General features: G+C 46.8%; 1 protein-coding gene across 1 annotated transcript; it reads right to left on the reverse strand.

Annotated features, from left to right (window-relative positions):
• Nucleotides 1–661: 661 nt before the first annotated feature.
• Nucleotides 662–21,363, reverse strand: LOC147646032 (serine/threonine-protein kinase pim-1-like). The gene is made up of 9 exons (XM_086874004.1): nucleotides 21,309–21,363; nucleotides 4,087–4,316; nucleotides 3,926–3,976; nucleotides 3,355–3,721; nucleotides 2,653–2,829; nucleotides 2,249–2,396; nucleotides 1,840–2,059; nucleotides 1,157–1,291; nucleotides 662–870 (listed from the first exon to the last, which is right to left on the reverse strand). The coding sequence occupies exons 1-6, from the start codon at nucleotides 21,361–21,363 to the stop codon at nucleotides 2,290–2,292; spliced, it is 987 nt and encodes a 328-aa protein (XP_086730130.1). The 3' UTR covers nucleotides 662–870; nucleotides 1,157–1,291; nucleotides 1,840–2,059; nucleotides 2,249–2,289.

Below are 21,363 nucleotides of genomic sequence, written 5' to 3' on the forward strand. Positions count from 1 at the left end.
TCTTGGACACCTACTGACACAGAGCTGGGAAAAAAATGCCCTGGCCATGGCTTACAAGGTGAGTTCTGCCAAAGTTAGAGCTCTGTGGGAAATCTCTATCCATCCCTATCCTTTTAATATATCTGTATGTGTGGGTGTGCATGGATGTGTCTTGGATGGAAAGGAAGGAGTGTGCGAACAACGTGACTGACACTTTCACTCTCTGTGTTCATTCCATACTCATGGGTACAGAGATATTATGGAAACCTTTGCAAGGACAGAGCTTCTGTCCATGGATACAGAGACATCCAAGAGCCCCTGGCACAGACAGACCCTTCTGTCCATGGATACAGAGACATCCAAGAGCTCCTGGCACAGACAGACCCTTCTGTCCATGGATACAGAGACATCCAAGAGCCCCTGGCACAGACAGACATTGCTGCTCTTCAGCCAGTGACAGGATGAGTCCCTGAGACTGGGGCTTGGCCTTCCTCGTGGTGAGGGGCATCAAGGAAGGCTGCAGTGTGATGGAGACTGTGATGGGCTGGGAACTCACTGGGGGAAAGGATGGAGCAGTTGTGAAGTAAAAGGCAGGTGGGGGACAGAACTGTTCAGAGAAGGGCTGAGCTAGAGCTTGAGCAAGCTGAAAAATGTCATTTGGGGTCATCCCAGATGGATTTCATTTCAGAAGTTATGGAACAAGTTTAATTTTTGGGGGGTGTCATGTTTTCCCTTGGAGGTGGACACTCTGCAGACTTGAGCTGCATTGCCAAAATGCTCAAGTCTCTGCTGCAGGTCACAGTGTTTCTTCTTTGGCTGATCCCGGCTCGGTGCTGAGCCCAGCAGAGCCCTGGCAGAGCCCAGAGCAGCCTCAGCATCCGCAGAGCCCGGCTGCAAGGAGAGAAAGCAGAAACCGCCCGTCAGCTGAAGGCTCCTGTCCCCTTGTCCCAGCCAGCCGCGGTGCCCAGGCCATGCTGGCCGTGCTCAGAGCTGGGCCCAAAGCTGCCCATCACTGCTGCCTTGGGGAGCAGAGCAGGAGGGCAGGACATGTGCCCAGCCTGCAGCCAGCCACGGCAGATCCAGCCCCTCAGCAGCTGCCCAGAGCGGGATGCTCCTGTGCCTGCTGCCATCTCCCAAAAGCTCTTGTCCCAGCCATGCCAAGGAGATGAGGACCCACCTCACACCATCCGCTGCCACAAGAAAAGCTGGTCCCAAACGATGTCCTCAGTCTTCTCCAAGGGCACGGCCCATCCACGCCACAGCTGGTCCCAAGCACTTCCTGATCCAGACTGGACCCCACCTGGAACGCTTCCTTTAGAAAAACAAACAACAAATCAATGAAAATAGGTTACAGACAAAAAGGGGAGACAAGAAAAATGGTAAAAAATCTTATCTCTGTCAGGAGCTTGAGGAAGGCCCAACCCCTACATTCTGGGGAAAAAACCCACCCATGGGTGAGGGAAGCCCATGCTTTCTCCCTTTCCCCCTGCACTGTCCCCCAAAATCACGGTGATCCCAAAGCAAAGCAGGGGAGTGGAGCAGCCCAAGCCCTTCCTTGCCTGCACAGCAAAGCAGCCGTGCTCAGGTTCTGGAGTCCCACCTGTGCTCCTGCCATGGGGGTTTGTTTGTGTCGGGCTGGCTGCCCCAGCCCCAGCCCGGAGCACGGTGGGTGCTGGGGGCTGTTGGCAGGGCCAGGATCCCACTCCCATTTCGTAACCACCCCAGCCCACGCCCCCAGCCCTGCCAAAAACCAGCTGGGCAGCCACTGAGGAATCAGCTGCATCTGCCCCAGCAAAGGAGAAACCTTTGGTTCCCGGCCAATGCACAAATCTGGGAGCATCCCCCTGGGTCTGGACTTACCTGAAAATTCCCTGTGGAGCCTGGCTTTGAAGAAGGTGCCAGAATCAAAGTCCATCATCGCCAGCTCCCGCTGGCCAGGTGGAGGAAGAGGTTGTCATCCTTGCTGCTGTCCTCCATGTCTCCAGCAGCAGCAGCAGCAGCCCCACCTGGTACAGCTTCTCCAGGGGCTCCTTCTTCCCTGGGGTGACACCAGGCTGTCAGGGTTCTGCCCAGGGCCCGGCTGTCAGTGAAGCAGGACAAGCAAAACCAGCTCAGATGGTGCCCACCAGTGCTGGGCAGAGCAGCTCAGCTCCAGCACAAGGGCTGTGTGTTCCCATTTGATGACCCCAGTGCAGTGACACAGGCAGGACAAAAAAGTCTGGGTTTCTTTGCTGCTGATTGCCAGGGCATGTGTGGAGCTGTAACTTACCAGGTCCCTGCATCACTGTGCCTGTGGCTCTCTCCCTTCTTCTAGGGCTGATGAATATCCTGCATCCAGGGATCACAGGACAGGTCTTCTAATGAGGGCCTGTCCAAGGAGTTCAGGGATAAACACCACCTGATCAGAATCTGGCAGTCTGGGGAGAGAAACCACAAACCACTGGTCAGTTGGAGAAGGCTCCTGTCTGCTTTGCCCCACTATTCCCGTGCCCAGGCCACGCTGGATGTGCTCAGAGCTGGGCCTAAACTTTCCCATCAATTCTTTGCTTTGGAGGAGAGCAGGAGAGCAGGACATGTGCCACCTCCTCAGCAGCTGCCAGAGCGGGATGCTCACGAGCCCGCTGCTGTCTCCCAACACTGGTGTTCCCCCCGTGCCCAGAGATGAGGATCCACCTTGGGAGAGCCGTTGTGGCAGCGGGAGCTGGCCCCATCTGATGTTCCTGCCCCTCCTGAAAGGGTGCTCCCCGCAGACCATCTCGTGCAGCAGGATGCCCAGGGACCAGACGGTCGCTGCCTCGCCATGGTACCAGCCGAAGTCGTTCCATTCCGGGGGGCTGTATGACGGTGTTCCTATGGAATATGGATGGAGCTCATCAGGGGGATGCTGCTGCTCCCAGAGCCTGGCCCCAGCATCCCTGGGCATGTGGGGGCTGCCCCAGTGGCACACGGGGTGACCTGCTGCCCTCTCGCCAGCACCTGGGACTTGGGTACAAACCTGGGGTTGGAAAAGAAGCCACTGGTGCTGGAAGAGGGCAGCAGAAACACTGGCAAGGCCTGACCATGACACACAAAGTGAAATAACCACTCAGTGCTGGGGAAAAACCATACCCACATCCTCCCTGCTGGCATTGCCCAAAAAATATCTTGAACCAAGGCAAACCAGGTGAGCAGAGCAGTCCAAGCCCATTCTCACCTGCACACCAAACCAGCTGGTGCACAGGTTCTGCCTCCCCCTCTCTGCTACTCTCACCCACGGGGGTTTTGTCAGGCTGGCTGCCCCAGCCCCAGCCCCAGTCCTGGGAGAATCCCTCCTGCGACACCCAGGTTGGGCCAGGAGATGCCAGGACCAGGATCACCACCCCTGTGTGGGCTCACCTGCAAACTGAGTGTAGGCTGTGTCCTGCAGGTAGGTGCCACAGCCGAAGTCGATCAGTTTTGCCTCGCCGGTGTCCAGGTCTACCAAGACGTTCTCAGGTTTGATATCTCGGTGCAGGACCCCGCAGCTGGTGCAGTGCCGCACGGCCGCCAGCACCTGCTGGAACAGCTCCCGCGCCTCTTCCTCGGACAGGAACCTCCGTGCCCGAATGAAACGCCGCAGGTCCTGACACCGCTCCGGGCGCTCCAGCACCATCACGATGGTGTTGGGGAGCTCAAACCATTCCAGCAGCTGCACCACACCGGGGAAGCCTGTGGACACCTTGTCCAGCAGCACTATCTCCAGGGGTGCGCTGGTGCCGTCGGGCTGCGGGAGGAGCACGGTGCCGTCAGTGGGGCTGAGGCCGTGCCAGGGCTCGGGAAGCCCTCAGCCAGCCCGGGATGCTCTGTGCCCTCCGCTGGCCCCACGCCCGCTCTCCCTCCAGGTGTCCTGGCGGCTCCCACCCTGCCGGGCCCCGGCTCATCCCCGCCCGGCACGGCCCGGCTTCTGCCGCTGGCCCCGCTCACTCACCAGCTCGCCCCAGTGCCGGACGCGGTTCCGTGGCACCTTTTTGATGGCCACCTGCAAGCCAAAGGGAACAGCGGATTCAGCTCACCGCCCACCGTGTCCAGCCCCATCCTCCTCCTCCGCCCCCTCCTCCTCCTCCGCCCGCCGCCGGCCCCTCTGCTCACCGGGAGTCCGTCCGAGAGCCGAGTGGCCGCAAAAACTCTGCCAAAGCCGCCGCGCCCCAGCAGTGAACCCACTCGGTAGCGCTGCTGCAGGGCCTGCTGCGCCTTCCCTGGGGAAGAGACGCGGCCGTCAGTGCTCGGCCCGGGGCCAGGAACGGCCCCCGAGCGCTCCCCGAGCTCCCCGGGCCGGGCACCCGCAGGCGTTCCCTCATTGGAACGCGACAGCGGCGGAGCTCGGGCCGGGGAAGCCGCAGCGGAGGCGGCGGCAGCGGCCGCACCGCCTGTGTCCTCCGCGGGCCCCGGGAGGAGCCGGGGCCGGGGCCGGGGCCGGGGCCGGGGCCGGGGCCGGGGCCGGGGCCGGGGCCGGGGACGGGGCCGGGGACGGGGCCGGGGTCGGGCCAGGCGGAGCCAAAGGGCGGCAATGCCGCCCCAGCCCCTGGCACTGATGCCCGCCCAGCACAGCCAGAGCCAGGCGAAGAGGAGACCTCGGCGGGATGGGCGGGGACGGGGCCGGGGCCGGGGCCGGGGACGGAGACGGAGACGGGGCAGCCCCGCCCGGGGCCGGGGGCGGGCTGGGGGCATGGCCCGGGTGGGCACGGGGAGAGGGAACTTGAAAGAGGAGGGGACACAGGAAAAGGGAGACCGGGAGAAGATGAGGGACAGTGGGAGAGGGAGAGGAGAGAGAGAGAATTGATAAATTTGCTGCTTTCGCTGCTTCTGCTGCTGCTGCCGCTGCTGCCGCTGCCGCCGCTGCCGCTGCAACTGAAGCACCGGGGCCGTTTGTCCCCGTGTCCGTTTGTCCGTTGCCCGCTCGGCCCCGCCCCGAGCCCCGCGCTCCCCGGGCAGCCCCTGAGCCTGGCCAAACACGGCAACTTTGCCCTGCTGAGCCAAGAGCCAGAGTCTGGACTCCTGCACTGGGGCACAGCAATGCCCTTGGCTGCTGCTGTGCCCTGTCCCTGCTGAGGCTCAGACACCGTCTGAGCACATTCCCTGAATGCAGAATTTGTACCTGAGCCAAGCACTGCACTTGTGTCTCCAGCATTGCTTTCCAAGGAAAACAGGGCAAGGCAAACTGGCTATAGCTCAGGGTATTTTACAGGGTCTAAAACTTGCCAAGTCTCAGATCTTAGAGGTGAGAGCCATTTGGAATGAATGGGATGGAGAAACAGCGCAAGATGGAAAAGGGAAAAATAAAAATAAAGAGAGAAAAATAGAAAAAAAACTTAGTGGTTGTTTCTTTGGATTTTATTTTCATTTCTTCAAAAAGCTGTTTCAATTTTCCCAGAATCTTCTCCCCAGTCCCGTCTGTTCTTTCAAAAACCTGTCCTGGAGAACAAGGCGCAGCTCCTGTCACAAGATGTGCCCCCAGCTGCAGCTTCTCTTGGCTTCCCACACTGTGAGTGCAGCACAACTCTTGCAGCAAAGCAGGACAAATGTTTGAAGAACTTGACAACTTGTTCTTTCTTTTCCTTGTGCACAGGGGAGTTGTGCCATTGGTGAGGTTTTCATTGTTCCTCTTCTACCCAAAGAAAACATGATGGGCTACCAGGAATTGTTGGGGAATACAAGCCTGGCTGAATGTGGAGAAAGAATCTCCAGAGCCTGCAGCCAGCAGTGGAGAGCTCATCATTCCAACAGCCCCATGGACATCTGGAAAGTGATCTGGAACATGAAGATGGGCTGACAGAGGGAGTTTGTTTCTGTGTTCAGTTGAGATGATTCTACATCTCTTGATGTGGGAGAAATCAAGAGCACAATCAGGTGATGATAAGCAGCAGAACATGATAAGCTGGACCTGTCAGTGGGTGAGAGAAAGAATGTGAAAAGGAGAAATGCAGGGAATGACTTGGTGAACTTTGTGTGTAAGAAGGGTCATTTTTTCTTAATAATTCCCAATTCATTCCCCTTGCTTTTATCCTTTTAACAAGGCCAATTGCATCTCAGATTCCCAATGAAATGAGAACCCTGAGCTTGTGGAGCTGCCTGAAAGGTGCCCTGTTCCTTTTTCTTCTGCTGCTGCTCAGAAGAAACAATGAAGTGAATTGGGAAGTTCTGGTTTTTCTTTCTCCTGGTGGATTTTTTCATTTTATTTGCCACTGCAGAGGCAATTTCTGTGATGGCCTCTGTCAGTTGATTCTATTTCAGCAGCAGCAGCAGCAGCAACAGGGCTGTGTTTGAGCACTGCAAATGTGACCTGTGTGGCTTTAATTCCCCTTGACTTAGTGCTCAGAGACTTGGGAGCATTTTGATCTCTACTGATCATGATGGCTGAAACAAAAATCCTGAGTTCCCTGTGACAAAAGCACAGTGGGTAGCACTGATTGAAAGAGGCAATTGCAGCTGTACTGCTAAAATTCAAGTGGCAAGCAGAAGAGGGGCAAGAGCAGCTGGGATCTACAACTGCCATGACAGATGTAAATTACTTAATTTTGTGGGACTTTTCTGCACTTTTGTGGGATTTTTCTGGATTATTGTGGTATTTTTCTTGAATTTTATGGAATTTCTTCTGGATTTTAGTGGAAATTTGAGGAGATTTTGTGGGATCTTTCTAGAATTTGGTGGGGTTTTGGGAAGATTTCTGCAATTTTGTGGGATTTTTCTGCAATTTTGCGGCATTTTTCTTAGATTTTCTGTGATTTTTCTTAGATTTTGTGGAAATTTGTGGAGATTTTGTGATATGTTTCTGGAATTAGTTAAGGTTTTGAGAAGATTTAGGCAATTTTGGGAAATTTTTCTGGAACTTTATGGGATCTTGATTTTTGTGGGATATTGAGGAGATTTTGTGAAATGTTTCTAGAATTTTGAAGGGTTTTGAGAAGACAAGAAGAATTTAGTGTGAGAATTTTCATAGATTTTGTGGAATTCTGTGAAGGTTTTGTGTGATTTCGCTGGAATTTTCTCAAATTTTGAGAAAATTCGAAGTTTTTTGTGGGATTTTTCTTGAATTTTGTGGGATTTTGAGGAGACTTGAAGAATTTTGAGGGATTTTTCTCAGATTTTGTGGAAATTTGTGGAGATTTGGTGGGATGTTTCTGGAATTTTGAATGTTTTGAGAACATTTAGGGAATTGTAAGGGTTTTTTCTGCAACTTTGTGGGATTTTCCTTAAATTTTGTAAGATATTGGGGAGATTTTGTGAAAGTTTTGTGGGATTTTGTGGGATTTTGAGGAGACATGAAGGATTTTGAGGTGTTTTCTTAGGTTTTTTGGAAATTTGTGGGGATTTTGTGGGATGTTACTGGAATCTGGTGGGGTTTTGAGAAGCTTTCTGCAGTTTTGTTGGAGTTTTTTCTGGAATTTGGTGGGATTTTGAGGAGATATGAAGAATTATGAGGGATTTTTCTTAGATTTTGTGGTATTTTGTGGAGATTTGGTGGGATGTTTCTGGAATTTTCTGATGTTTTGTAAACATTAAATGAACTGTGTGGGATATTTCTGCAATTTGGTGGGATTTTTCTTGAATTTTGTTGAATATTGAAGAGATTTTGTGGAAGTTTTGTGGAATTTTGAGGGATTTTGAGGAGACATGAAGGATTTGGAGGTATTTTCTTAGGTTTTGTGGAAATTTGTGGGGATTTTGTGGGATGTTTCTGCAATTAGTTGGGCTTTTGAGAAGCTTTCTGCAATGTTGTGGGATTTTTCTTGAATTTTGTGGGATTTTGAGGAGACATGAAAAATTCTGAGGGATTTTTCTAGGATTTTGTGTGAATTTTGTGGAGATTTGTTGGGATGTTTCTGGAATTTGCTGGTGTTTTGAGAACATTAAATGAACTGTGTGGGATATTTCTGCAATTTGGTGGGATTTTTCTTGAATTTTGTTGAATATTTAAGAGATTTTGTGGAAGTTTTGTGGAATTTGGAGGGATTTGAGGTGACATGAAAGATTTTGAGGTATTTTCTTAGGTTTTGTGGAAATTAGTGGGGATTTTGGTGGCATGTTTCTGGAATTTGGTGTGGTTTTGAGAACAATTAATGATTTGTGTGGGATTTTTCTACAATTTTGTGGGATTTTTCTTGGATTTTGTGGTATTTTGTGGAGATTTGGTGACATGTTTCTGGAATTTGCTGGGGTTTTGAGAACATTTAATGAATTGTATGAGATTCTTCTGAAATTTTGCGGGATTTTGTAGAGACTTGAAGAATTATGAGGGATTTTTCTTAGCTTCGTTGGAATTTTGTGGAGATTTGGTTGGACGTTTTGGGAATTTGTGGGTGTTTTCAGAACATTGATGGAATTGTATGGGATTTTCTTGCAATTTGGTGGGATTTTTCTTGAATTTTGTAGGATATTACGGATATTTTGTGGGAATTTTGTGGAATTTTGTGGGATTTTGAGGAGACTTGAAGATTTATGATGGATTTTTCTTGGATTTTGTGCTATTTTGTGGAGATTTGGTGAGATGTTCCTGGAATTTTCTGGGGTTTTGAGAACATTTAGGGAATTGTGAAGGATTTTTCTTCAATTTTTTGGGATTTAGTGGAGACGTGAAGAATTATGAGGGATTTTTCTCAGCTTCTTTGGAATTTTTTTGAGATTTGGTGGAATGTTTCTGGAATCTGGTGGGATTTTATTGAACTGCTGTGGAATTTTCTGGTATTTTGTGGGATTTTTAGGAGACTTGAAGAATTTTGAGGGATTTTTCTTAGATTTTGTGTGAATTTTGTGGAGATTTTGTGGAATGTTTCTGGAATTTGCTGGGGTATTGAGAACAATTAATGATTTGTGTGGGATTTTTCTAGAATTTTGTGCAATTTTTCTTGAAAGTTTCAGGATATTAGGGAGATTTTGTGGGAGTTTTATGGAATTTTGAGGGATTTGGAGGAGACATGAAGAATTTTGAGGTATTTTCATTGATTTTGTAGAAGTTAGTGGGGATTTGGTGGGCTGTTTCTGGAATTTTGCAGGATATTGGGGAGATTTTGAGGGATTTTTGTAGAATTTTGAGAGATTTTGAGAAGACATGAAGGATTTGGTTGGATTTTCTTAGATTCTGTGGAATTTTGTGGGGATTTTGTGGGACGTTTCTGGAATTTGCTGGGGTTTTGAGAACATTTAATGATTTGTGTGGGATTTTTCTGAAATTTGGTGGGATTTTTCTTCAATTTTGTTGAACATTGAAGAGATTTTGTGGAAGTTTTGTGGAATTTTGTGGGATTTGGAGGAGACATGAAGGATTTTGAGGTATTTTTGTTGATTTTGTGGAAATTAGTGGGGATTTTGTGGGATATTACTGGAATTGGGTGGGGTTGTGAGAACCTTTAAGGAATTGTATGGGATTTTTCTGAATTTGTTGGGATTTTTCTTGAATTTGGTAGGATATTGAGGCAATTTTGTGGGAGTTTTTTAGAATTTTGAGGGATTTGGAGGAGACATGAAGGATTTGGAGGTATTTTCTTAGGTTTTGTGGAAATTTGTGGGGATTTTGGTGGGATGTTTCTGGAATATGGTAGGGTTTTGAGAACAATTAATGATTTGTGTGGGTTTTTTCTACAATTTTGTGGGATTTTTCTTGGATTTTGTTGAATATTGAAGAGATTTTGTGGAAGTTTGTGGAATTTTGAGGGATTTTGAGGAGACATGAAGGATTTGGAGGTATTTTCTTAGGTTTTGTGGAAATTTGTGGGGATTTTGTGGGATGTTACTGGAATCTGGTGTGGTTTTGAGAAGCTTTCTGCAGTTTTGTTGGAGTTTTTTCTGGAATTTTGTGGGATTTTGAGGAGACATGAAGAATTGTGAGGGAATTTCTTAGATTTTGTGGAACTTTGTGGCGATTTGGTGGGATGTTTCTGGAATTTGGTGGGGTTTTGAGAAGATTTCTGCAATTTTGTGGGATTGTTCTGGAATTTTGTGGGATTTTTCTTGAATTTTGTGGGGTATTCAGGAGATTTTGTGGTAGTTTTGTAGGATTTTGAGAAGACATAAAGAGTTTTGAGGTATTTTCTTATATTTTGTGGAAATTTGTGGGGGTTTTGGTGGGATGTTTCTGGAATTTGGTAGGGTTTTGAGAAGATTTCTGCAATTTTGTGGTATTTTTTTGGGGAATTTTTTGGGATTTTGAGGAGACTTGAAGAATTGTGAGGGATTTTTCTTAGATCTTGTGGAAATTAGTTTAGATTTGGTGGGATGTTTCTGGTATTTTGTGGTATTTTTTTGTACTGTTGTGGAATTTTTTGGTATTTTGTGGAGATTTGGTGGGATGTTTCAGGAATTTGCTGGGGTTTTGAGAACATTTAATGATTTGTGTGGGATTTTTGTGGAATTTGGTGGTATTTTTCTTGCATGTTGCTGGATATTGAGGAGATTTGTAGGGATTTTTGTAGAATTTTGCGGGATTTTGAGGAGACATGAAGGATTTTGAGGTATTTTCTTAGATTTTGTGGAAATTAGTGGGGAATTTGTTGGGATGTTTCTGGAATTTGGTGGGGTTTTGAGAACAATTAATGATTTGTGTGGGTTTTTTCTACAATTTTGTGGGATTTTTCTTGGATTTTGTGGAAATGTGTGGAGATTTGGTGAGATGTTTCTGGAATTTTCTGGGGTTTTTCGAACATTTAATGAATTGTATGAGTTTTTCCTGAAATTTTGCGGGATTTTGTGGAGACTTGAAGTCTTTTGAGGTATTTTCTTAGATTTTGTGGAAATTTGTGGGGGTTTTGTGGGATGTTTCTGCAATTAGTTGGGCTTTTGAGAAGCTTTCTGCAATTTTGTGGGATTTTTCTGCAATTTGGTGGGATATTGAGGAGACCTGAAGAATTTTGAGGGATTCTTCTTGGATTTTGTGTGAATTTTGTGGAGATTTGGTGGGATGTTTCTGGAATTTGCTGGGGTTTTCAGAACATTTAATGATTTGTGTGGGATTTTTTTGCAATTTGGTGGGATTTTTCTTGAATTTTGTTGAATATTGAAGAGATTTTGTGGAAGTTTGTGGAATTTTGAGGGATTTTGAGGAGACATGAAGGATTTGGAGGTATTTTCTTAGGTTTTGTGGAAATTTGTGGGGATTTTGTGGGATGTTACTGGAATCTGGTGTGGTTTTGAGAAGCTTTCTGCAGTTTTGTTGTAAGTTTTTCTGGAATTTTGTGGGATTTTGAGGAGACATGAAGAATTGTGAGGGATTTTTCTTAGATTTTGTGGAACTTTGTGGCGATTTGGTGGGATGTTTCTGGAATTTGGTGGGGTTTTGAGAAGATTTCTGCAATTTTGTGGGATTGTTCTGGAATTTTGTGGGATTTTTCTTGAATTTTGTGGGATATTCAGGAGATTTTGTGGTAGTTTTGTAGGATTTTGAGGGATTTTGAGGAGACATAAAGAGTTTTGAGGTATTTTCTTATATTTTGTGGAAATTTGTGGGGATTTTGGTGGGATGTTTCTGGAATATGGTAGGGTTTTGAGAACAATTAATGATTTGTGTGGGTTTTTTCTACAATTTTGTGTGATTTCTCTTGGATTTTGTGGAAATTTGTGGAGATTTGGTGAGTTGTTTCTGGAATTTTCTGGGGTTTTTCGAACATTTAATGAATTGTATGAGTTTTTTCTGAAATTTTGAAGGATTTTGTGGAGACTTGAAGGCTTTTGAGGTATTTTCTTAGATTTTGTGGAAATTTGTGGGGGTTTTGGTGGGATGTTTCTGGAATTTGGTAGGGTTTTGAGAAGATTTCTGCAATTTTGTGGTATTTTTTTGGGGAATTTTTTGGGATTTTGAGGAGACTTGAAGAATTGTGAGGGATTTTTCTTAGATCTTGTGGAAATTAGTTTAGATTTGGTGGGATGTTTCTGGTATTTTGTGGGATTTTTTTGTACTGTTGTGGAATTCTTTGGTATTTTGTGGAGATTTGGTTGGGATGTTTCAGGAATTTGCTGGGGTTTTGAGAACATTTAATGATTTGTGTGGGATTTTTTTGCAATTTGGTGGGATTTTTCTTGCATGTTGCTGGATATTGAGGAGATTTGGAGGGATTTTTGTAGAATTTTGAGGGATTTTGAGGAGACATGAAGGATTTTGAGGTATTTTCTTAGATTTTGTGGAAATTAGTGGGGAATTTGTAGTATGTTTCTGGAGTTTGGTGGGGTTTTGAGAACAATTAATGATTTGTGTGGGTTTTTTCTACAATTTTGTGTGATTTCTCTTGGATTTTGTGGAAATTTGTGGAGATTTGGTGAGATGTTTCTGGAATTTTCTGGGGTTTTTCGAACATTTAATGAATTGTATGAGTTTTTCCTGAAATTTTGAAGGATTTTGTGGAGACTTGAAGGCTTTTGAGGTATTTTCTTAGATTTTGTGGAAATTTGTGGGGGTTTTGTGTGATGTTTCTGCAATTAGTTGGGCTTTTGAGAAGCTTTCTGCAATTTTGTGGTATTTTTCTGCAATTTGGTGGGATATTGAGGAGACATGAAGAATTTTGAGGGATTCTTCTTGGATTTTGTGTGAATTTTGTGGAGATTTGGTGGGATGTTTCTGGAATTTGCTGGGGTTTTCAGAACATTTAATGATTTGTGTGGGATTTTTTTGCAATTTGGTGGGATTTTTCTTGAATTTTGTTGAATATTGAAGAGATTTTGTGGAAGTTTGTGGAATTTTGAGGGATTTTGAGGAGACATGAAGGATTTGGAGGTATTTTCTTAGGTTTTGTGGAAATTTGTGGGGATTTTGTGGGATGTTACTGGAATCTGGTGTGGTTTTGAGAAGCTTTCTGCAGTTTTGTTGTAAGTTTTTCTGGAATTTTGTGGGATTTTGAGGAGACATGAAGAATTGTGAGGGATTTTTCTTAGATTTTGTGGAACTTTGTGGCGATTTGGTGGGATGTTTCTGGAATTTGGTGGGGTTTTGAGAAGATTTCTGCAATTTTGTGGGATTGTTCTGGAATTTTGTGGGATTTTTCTTGAATTTTGTGGGATATTCAGGAGATTTTGTGGTAGTTTTGTGGGATTTTGAGGGATTTTGAGGAGACATAAAGAGTTTTGAGGTATTTTCTTATATTTTGTGGAAATTTGTGGGGATTTTGGTGGGATGTTTCTGGAATATGGTAGGGTTTTGAGAACAATTAATGATTTGTGTGGGTTTTTTCTACAATTTTGTGGAATTTTTCTTGGATTTTGTTGAATATTGAAGAGATTTTGTGGAAGTTTGTGGAATTTTGAGGGATTTTGAGGAGACATGAAGGATTTTGAGGTATTTTTTTAGGTTTTGTGGAAATTTGTGGTGATTTTGTGGGATGTTACTGGAATCTGGTGTGGTTTTGAGAAGCTTTCTGCAGTTTTGTTGGAGTTTTTTCTGGAATTTTGTGGGATTTTGAGGAGACATGAAGAATTGTGAGGATGTTTCTTAGATTTTGTGGAACTTTGTGGCGATTTGGTGGGATGTTTCTGGAATTTGGTGGGGTTTTGAGAAGATTTCTGCAATTTTGTGGGATTGTTCTGGAATTTTGTGGGATTTTTCTTGAATTTTGTGGGGTATTCAGGAGATTTTGTGGGAGTTTTGTGGGATTTTGAGGGATTTTGAGGAGACATGAAGGCTTTTGAGGTATTTTCTTAGATTTTGTGGAAATCAGTGGGGATTTTGTAGGATGTTTCTGGAATTTGGTGGGGTTTTGAGAACAATTAATGATTTGTGTGGGATTTTTCTACAATTTTGTTGGATTTTTCTTGGATTTTGTGGTATTTTGTGGAGGTTTGGTGAGATGTTTCTGGAATTTTCTGGGGTTTTTCGAACATTTAATGAATTGTATGAGATTTTTCTGGAATTTTGTGGGATTTTTCTTGAATTTTGTGGGATATTCAGGAGATTTTGTGGTAGTTTTGTGGGATTTTGAGGGATTTTGAGGAGACATGAAGGATTTTGAGGTATTTTTGTTGATTTTGTGGAAATTAGTGCGGATTTTGTGGGATATTACTGGAATTGGGTGGGGTTTTGAGAACCTTCAGGGAATTGAATGGGATTTTTCTGAATTTGGTGGGATTTTTCTTGAATTTGGTAGGATATTGAGGAGATTTTGTGGGAGTTTTTTAGAATTTTCAGGGATTTTGAGGAGACATGAAGGATTTTGAGGTATTTTCTTAGGTTTTGTGGAAATTTGTGGGGGTTTTGTTGGGATGTTTCTGCAATTAGTTGGGCTTTTGAGAAGCTTTCTGCAATTTTGTGGTATTTTTCTGCAATTTGGTGGGATATTGAGGAGACCTGAAGAATTGTGAGGGATTTTTTTAGATTTTGTGGAAATTAGTTTAGATTTGGTGGGATTTTTCTGGTATTTTGTGGGATTTTTTTTTGTACTGTTGTGGAATTTTTTGGTATTTTGTGGAGATTTGGTGGGATGTTTCTGGAATTTGGTGGGGTTTTGAGAACATTTAATGATTTGCGTGGGATTTTTCTGGAATTTGGTGGGATTTTTCTTGCCTGTGGCTGGATATTGAGGAGATTTGGAGGGATTTTTGTAGAATTTTGAGGGATTTTGAGGAGACATGAAGGATTTTGAGGTATTTTCTTAGATTTTGTGGAAATTTGTTGGGATTTTGTAGGACGTTTCTGGAATTTGGTGGGGTTTTGAGAACATTTAATGATTTGTGTGGGATTTTTCTGAATTTGGTGGGATTTTTCTTCAATTTTGTTGAACATTGAAGAGATTTTGTGGAAGTTTTGTGGAATTTTGTGGGATTTTGAGGAGTCATGAAGGATTTTGAGGTATTTTTGTTGATTTTGTGTAAATGTGTGGGGATTTTGTGGGATATTACTGGAATTGGGTGGGGTTTTGAGAACCTTTAGGGAATTGTATGGGATTTTTCTGAATTTGGTGGGATTTTTCTTGAATTTGGTAGAATATTGAGGAGATTTTGTGGGAGTTTTTTAGAATTTTCAGGGATTTTGAGGGGACATGAAGGATTTTGAGGGGACATGAAGGATTTTGAGGGGACATGAAGGATTTTGAGGTATTTTCTTAGGTTTTGTGGATATTTGTGGGGGATTTTCTGGGGTGTTTCTGCAATTAGTTGGACTTTTGAGAAGCCTTCTGCCATTTTGTGGGATTTTTCTGGAATTTTGTTGGATATTGAGGAGACATGAAAAATTATGAGGGATTTTTCTTAGCTTCTTTGGAATTTTGTTTAGATTTGGTTGGACGTTTCTGGAATTTGTTAGAGTTTTGGGAAGATTTATGGAATTTTGTGAGATATTTTTCTGGAATCTTGAGAGAATTTGAGGTGACTTTATGAATTTTGAGGGATTTTTCTTAGATTTTGTGGAATTTTGTGGAGATTTGGTGGGATGTTTCTGGAATTTGGTGGGATTTTTTTGTACGGTTGTGGAATTTTCTGGGTTTTTTTGAGATTTTGAGGAGACTTGAAGAATTGTGAGGGATTTTTCTTAGATTTTGTGATTTTTTGTGGAGATTTTCTGGGATGTTTCTGAAATTTGATAGGGTTTTGAGAACATTTAGGGAATAGTATGGGATTTTTCTGCAATTTGGTGGGATTTTTCTTGAATTTTGTGGGATATTCAGGAGATTTTGTGAGATATTTGTGGAATTTGGTAGGGTTTTGGGAAGATTCAGGGTTTTTTTTTTTATTTTTATGGGATTTTGCAAAAATTGATATAATTTTTTGGCATTTTTCCGTTATTTTCTGGTATTTTGAGAATTTAAGAATTTTGAGGGATTTTTCTTAGATTTTGTGGAAATTTGTGGAGATTTGGTGGGATTTTTCTGGAGTTTGATAGCGTTTTGAGAAGATTTAGGGAATTGTGTGTGATTTTTCTGCAATTATGTGGGATTTTTTTTTAAATTTGTAGGATATTGAGGAGATTTTGTCTTGGTTCTAGATGACAGGTGTCTGCTAGGGAGAGCCGGTGCCTCCCTTGGAATGAAAGAATGTAGACCCCCTCCCTCCAAATTAATATAGTTTTTAAATCAAGGTGCCTTTAGTCAGAGATCTGGGGATGGGAATAACAGTTCTTTACTAGTATAACCAGGCAAACAAACAACAATAACTTCAGCATTAGCAAGAAAACAGAACCAGTGGGCCCGTGACAGCTTTCTCGGCTGAGACGGGATGGAGGAGAGGCTTTGTTTCACAAACCCCTCGGGCGGGCAGTCCCGGTGCTCCTGCAGGGCTCTGAGGAACACTCAGCTGGAACAGCAGGGATGAGCTGAGATCCTGGGCCGGTGGCTGAGGTGGATCAGCAGCTCCGCGGCGGTGCCTGGCACTGCCACACGTCCCGGCAGGACAGGGGGTGCGAGGCCACCAACAAAGAGGGGAGAAGGAGAAGCAGCAGCAGCTCCATCTGGGTGATGGCGAAATTCCCTTCTCCCCACCGCAGCAGCTCCGCGACCCAGGAAAAAATATTGTCTTTCCTCGAAGCCAATGAAAGCCAGCTAAAAACTGTCCCCACCCTCCTTTCCTGCCCCCTTCCCCGCCTGGGCCCAGCCAGACTTTGTCCTTTGTCGAGCACCCACCAAGTACCCACAGTTAGGTTATCCCCGCAGCTAATGGGTAAAAATTCCACCGGCAAGCCAGAAAAAAAAAGGACACCTAACCCCCAACACAACTCCTGGATTCCAGCAATGTTCAGATAGAAATCCCAAGAGGAGGTAGGCTCAAGATGTGTGCTTGCCTTGTGGTCAGCCTTAAATACCCCCTGGTCTTCCTGGCCCATTCCCCAGGTGGGATTTCTGGTCATTTGGTCACTCAGGAGCTGGGCAGGGGGCTCCAGAGGTGGGTGTGGAGCATTGCCTTTGGTGTGCCAGGGACTGGCAGACACTGCAGGGCTGGGATAGAGGCTCTGGGGGGATTGGGGTTCCAGGGCAGTGCAGTGCTGGGGTTACAGGGCAGGACAAGGCTGGACCTGACCCTTCCTCCCCTTTGAAACACAAAATGTTTCCAGCCAACAATCTCCTCCAGTCTCTCACAACAGGCAAAGCTGGAGGTGGAATTCCAATTTTGGTCATGGGCACCTGGCTGAGAAGGACAGTTCTTTTCCATAGGAAGGAAAGAGGCACAGGGTTTGGAAAGCAGGTGAGAGCTGGACATCAGGAGGCCAAGGCCAGCCCAATTTGTCAGTAATGGCAGATTTTGTCTGGGAGCAGTCTTTGGATATAGCAGTCATTTGGAATGTTGGAGGTAGAATCAAAATTTTGGCCATGGATGCCTGGAGAAGCAGGACAGTTTTTTCCTGTAGGAAGGAATTCACAGTACCTTAGTGAATTTAGTGTTTTAATAGCAGATGAGAAGAGACCCTCAACATGTCAAGGTCAGTTGGACCAGTCAGGTGGCCCCTGGGAGGCCAAACCAGCCAGACTTGTTCTGTGTTCCCTTGATTTTATGGGGCCCCATGGAGTCACAATGGACCCTTACTTCCATGGGGCCCTTCAGTGTCACAATGGTGCTGTGATTCCATGGGATCCTGCAGTGTCAGAGTGGAGCACTGATTATAAGAAGACCTGCAGTGTCACAGTGGACTCTTGATTCCATGGAGTTGTCACAATGGCCTCAGGATCCATCAGGCCCTGCAGTGTCACAATGGTGCCAGCGATTCCATGAGGCCTTGCAGTGTCACAATGGTCTCTGTGGTTCCACAGGCCCCTCAATGTCACGTGACTCCTCTGTTCCATGAGGCCTGAAATGTCACAATGGACCTTGGCGGTTTGCAGTGTCACAAAGGTCTCCTCTGGCTCCACAGTGTCATCCTGGACCACTGATTACAGGAGGCCCCTCAGTGTCACCCTGGACCTTTGGTTCCATGCAGCCCTGCAGTGTCACAAAGGCCTCTTGGTTTCACGAGGCCCCACAGGATCCCAATGGTCCTCTTGGTTCTGTGGGGACCACAATGGTCTCACTGGTTCAATGAGGCCTCACAGTGTCACAATGCTTTGTTTATTTCATGGTGCCCCACAATGTCACAATGGATCCTTGGTTCCATGGGGCCCTGTGCTGGTGCATTCCCCCCTCCCCTTCTCAGGCCGCCCTGCCAGCTGAGAAATGCTCCTTGGGCCTGGGCCTTGGCCAACAGCCCCTGGGCTCAGCTCCTCTGCAGCTCATCAGAAACCCTGTCTGCTCCCAGGCACTGCTGCTGCCCAAGCAGCTCCTGCTTGCTTCAGGAGCAGCCCTGGGAACTGTTCCTGTTCCCTGCGTGGCACAACATCCCTGTTCTCAGCCTTGCAAAGAAAGCTGTTGATGCCAGGTGTGGCCAGGATGAAACATTGCTGTGCCTGAAGCCCCTCTCTTGGGGCCCTACAAACAGCGCTCCAAAAGGAGCCCCTTGCAGCTCTCCTGGGCCAGCCACCTCCCTCGGAGTGGGGCCTCTGTGAGCCGGGAACTCTCCCGTTTGCTGCACTCGGGGCATCCCCGAACAAGGACGGAGCCTGGGCCGATCCCCCCACTCCTCCAGGCTCAGCCCTTGGCCCGCTGGGGAGATGCCAAAGCATCCGCAGGGAGCATTTCCCTGCCCTGCAGGGGAATTTCTCACAGCTGCCTTGCACTGCCTCTTTGTGTCTGTGTGCACACACCAGTGCTGTGCCCTGGCAAATGTGGCAGAAATGCTGCTCTGGGAGGGGCTGGAGTGCCTTGGAGATCTGAGTCAGTCAGGCTTGTGAGTGAGGGTAAGTCATGAGGTAAAAGCTAAGTTAAATGCTGCCTAGTGTTGCTCTTTGTAAAGTTTAATATAAGTTATAAGCTAAGTTGAATATTGTTAAGGATTATCCCTCTGTTAAATCAAAAAGTCATAGGTTATAAATTGGGTTAAATGCAGTAAATGCTGTTGTTTTACTAAATTGTGACATTAGAGGTTTCATTTAAGGTTAAGGTATAACTCAAGTCCTGTTAAGTTTGAGCTCTGTTAAGTGAGCCAACTCTGGGATGTTGTCATGTGTTGTCATACAGCTGTACTGTCATGTCACAGAAGACTGTGATGTCAAAAATTCAACCTGTGATGTCACAGTCTGTTCTGTGATGTCACAGAGCTACCCTCTATGATGGCAGTGTCTGCTCAATGGCCTCACACCATCCTTTATGATGTCACAGTCATCTCTGTGATGTCATAACCCCATCGGTGATGTCACACAACCATCTCTGTGATGTCATACAGATACCCTGTAATGTCACAGCACATACTTTGACCTCAAAGCCAGGTCTATGATGTCACAGCCTGCTCTGTGATGTCACACAGTCCCCTCTATGACGCTGTAGCTGCTCAGTGACCTCACACAACAAACTCTGGGATGTCACAGCCCCATCTGTGACCTCACACAACCCACTCGGAGCTGTCACACAGCCCCTTTCTGACATCACTGCTCTGGGGCTCCAGGACACAGCCACAGAGGTGCTGCTGGGACACAGCCCCCTCTGGCACATCCCACAGCCCCTGCCAGTGCTGAGCCCCTGGCAGCTCTGTCTGGGCCTGCTCTCTGTGTCCCTGAGCTGCCCTGGCAGGGCCCCAGCCCTGCTGGGCTGTGCTCAGGAGCTGCTCCTGGCCAGAGCTGTCTCTCTGCAGCGCTGCCCTTGCCAGGAGCTGCCTCTGGGCCAGGAGCCCGGCCCAGCTCAGCAGCACAGACACAGCACCAGCACTTTCATCACCCTCTTGGGCCTTTGGGGCTCTTGGCATCACACTCAGTCCCTCAGAATGTGCTCCAGAAACTCCTCAAGAGCTCCAGGTCAGATGGAAACACTGAAGTTTCTTGTAGTTGAAATGAGAGACACGAGTGAGAAAGCGTCCCCAGGTTCCAGGCAGAGCAGAAGACTGGAGGCCCTGATGGCAGCTGGGGACAAGCAAGGGAAAGGTGTCTGTGGTGCTGAGCAAAGCTGGATGTGTTTCAGGAATGGCAAGGGCCAAGGGCTGAGCCCCAGCCCCTGGCAAGGCAGATGCTGTCCCTCCCTCATTGCTCAGGGCTCTTCCTGGGCCACTGGCATGTGGGGATGTGCAATGCCAAGGGCAGCACCATGGGGCGGCCCCTGCCAGGCTGCTGAGCAGGGACAAGGAGGCAATGAGGCCCCAGGGCTGCCAGGGTCACTTGTCCCCTGCTGGCCTCAGGCCCAGGGCCAGCAGCCATGGCCAAAGGGCTGCACAAGTTGCCTCTGGCAGGGCCTTGCAGCTGCACAGCCCAGGGCCCTCAGCCTCTACCTGCTGCTTACGTGATGAGGCCTCCAGACCCCATCCTGGGAGATTTTGGGTCTTCTCCATGGTCTGAAAAAATGGAAACACTGGTCAAAGTTATTTTCTACCAAATCTTGCATTGACAAGGATCAATATAATTAAACTGAAGGAGAATGGATTTAGATTTGTTAGAAGGAGAAAATATTTTACAATCAGAGTGGCACAAAACTGCAACTGCTTTTCAAGAGAAGTGGATGCCACATCCCAGGAATGCTCCCAGAGCAGGAGCTCTGTGCAACCTGACACAGTGAAAGCCCCTCCCCTCCCCATGGATGGAATTGCTGTTGTATGGGTTCTCTCATGTGCTGGGTGCCCTCACAACCCTCCTGGCCAGAATGTCTGCTGAGGGCCAGCCAGGCTGCTGCAGTGGCACTGACCTCACAGCCATCACCATTGCAGCCATGTCCCCTGGGCCTGGCTCTCCCCTTTCCTCTGCCCCTGCCTTGTCTCTGCTGGCATGAAGAGTTGTTTCATTATTATCTTGTCCCCAAGGTGCTGGGGCCAATTGCTTCCCAGTTAGGCTCCTGGAGCAGCAGTGGCTTTTCAGAGCCCAGCCAGAAATGAGCCCTGAAGCAGCAGCTCTGCAGTGCTGGCCACCAGGCCGGGGTGCCAAGGGAGCCTTCTGGCCATGGCCTGGAAGCAGCTGCTGCTGCCAAGGGGCCTTTGGTGCCTCAGGCTGTCCCTGGCACAGCTCCCAGCACGGCACTCTGCACTTGTGCCTGAGCCCTTCCCTGGGTTGGGGCTGGCCTGGGGCTTTTCCTGCATCGGGATCTGCCCTGGCCATGGCACAGGAAAGGCAGTTCCTGCTGGAGCAGGAGGCTGTGCCTGGAATGGGCTCAAACAACTCCAGCAAAGCCCTGTTTACTTCAAAATTGTTTCCTAGGGCGCTATAGTCTAATAATTGTTATAGCTCCTATACTGTGGAGTAAATAACTATTTTTCTTTATTTAGTCTGTGGTGTAAATAAATCTGTCTAATCATGCCAGAATCAGTCACAGTAGTATCTGTATAAATATATCTGATATTCCATTGTTAATCCTGTGGGGAAAATTGCATTACGGTTCAATTCCACCTGTCCAATCAGCACACATACCTTTGACAAACTCTGGGGCTGGGTTTGGATCCAGCTGCTCCCAGTCTTCTCTCAT

The sequence above is a fragment of the Cyanistes caeruleus genome, unplaced genomic scaffold (assembly GCF_971803275.1).
Source record: "Cyanistes caeruleus unplaced genomic scaffold, bCyaCae1.hap1.1 HAP1_SCAFFOLD_131, whole genome shotgun sequence".
In the NCBI taxonomy this organism is placed as follows: domain Eukaryota; kingdom Metazoa; phylum Chordata; class Aves; order Passeriformes; family Paridae; genus Cyanistes; species Cyanistes caeruleus.

Coding starts and splice junctions, on each gene's coding strand:
- LOC147646032 (XM_086874004.1), bottom strand. CDS start 21,363: ATGAGAGAAGACTGGGAGCAGCTGGATCCAAACCCAGCCCCAGAGTTT. Junction 3,722..3,925: donor TCCGGCACTGGGGCGAGCTG/GTGAGTGAGCGG, acceptor CTCCTCCCGCAG/CCCGACGGCACCAGCGCACC. Junction 2,397..2,652: donor GCCACAACGGCTCTCCCAAG/GTGGATCCTCAT, acceptor TTCTCTCCCCAG/ACTGCCAGATTCTGATCAGG.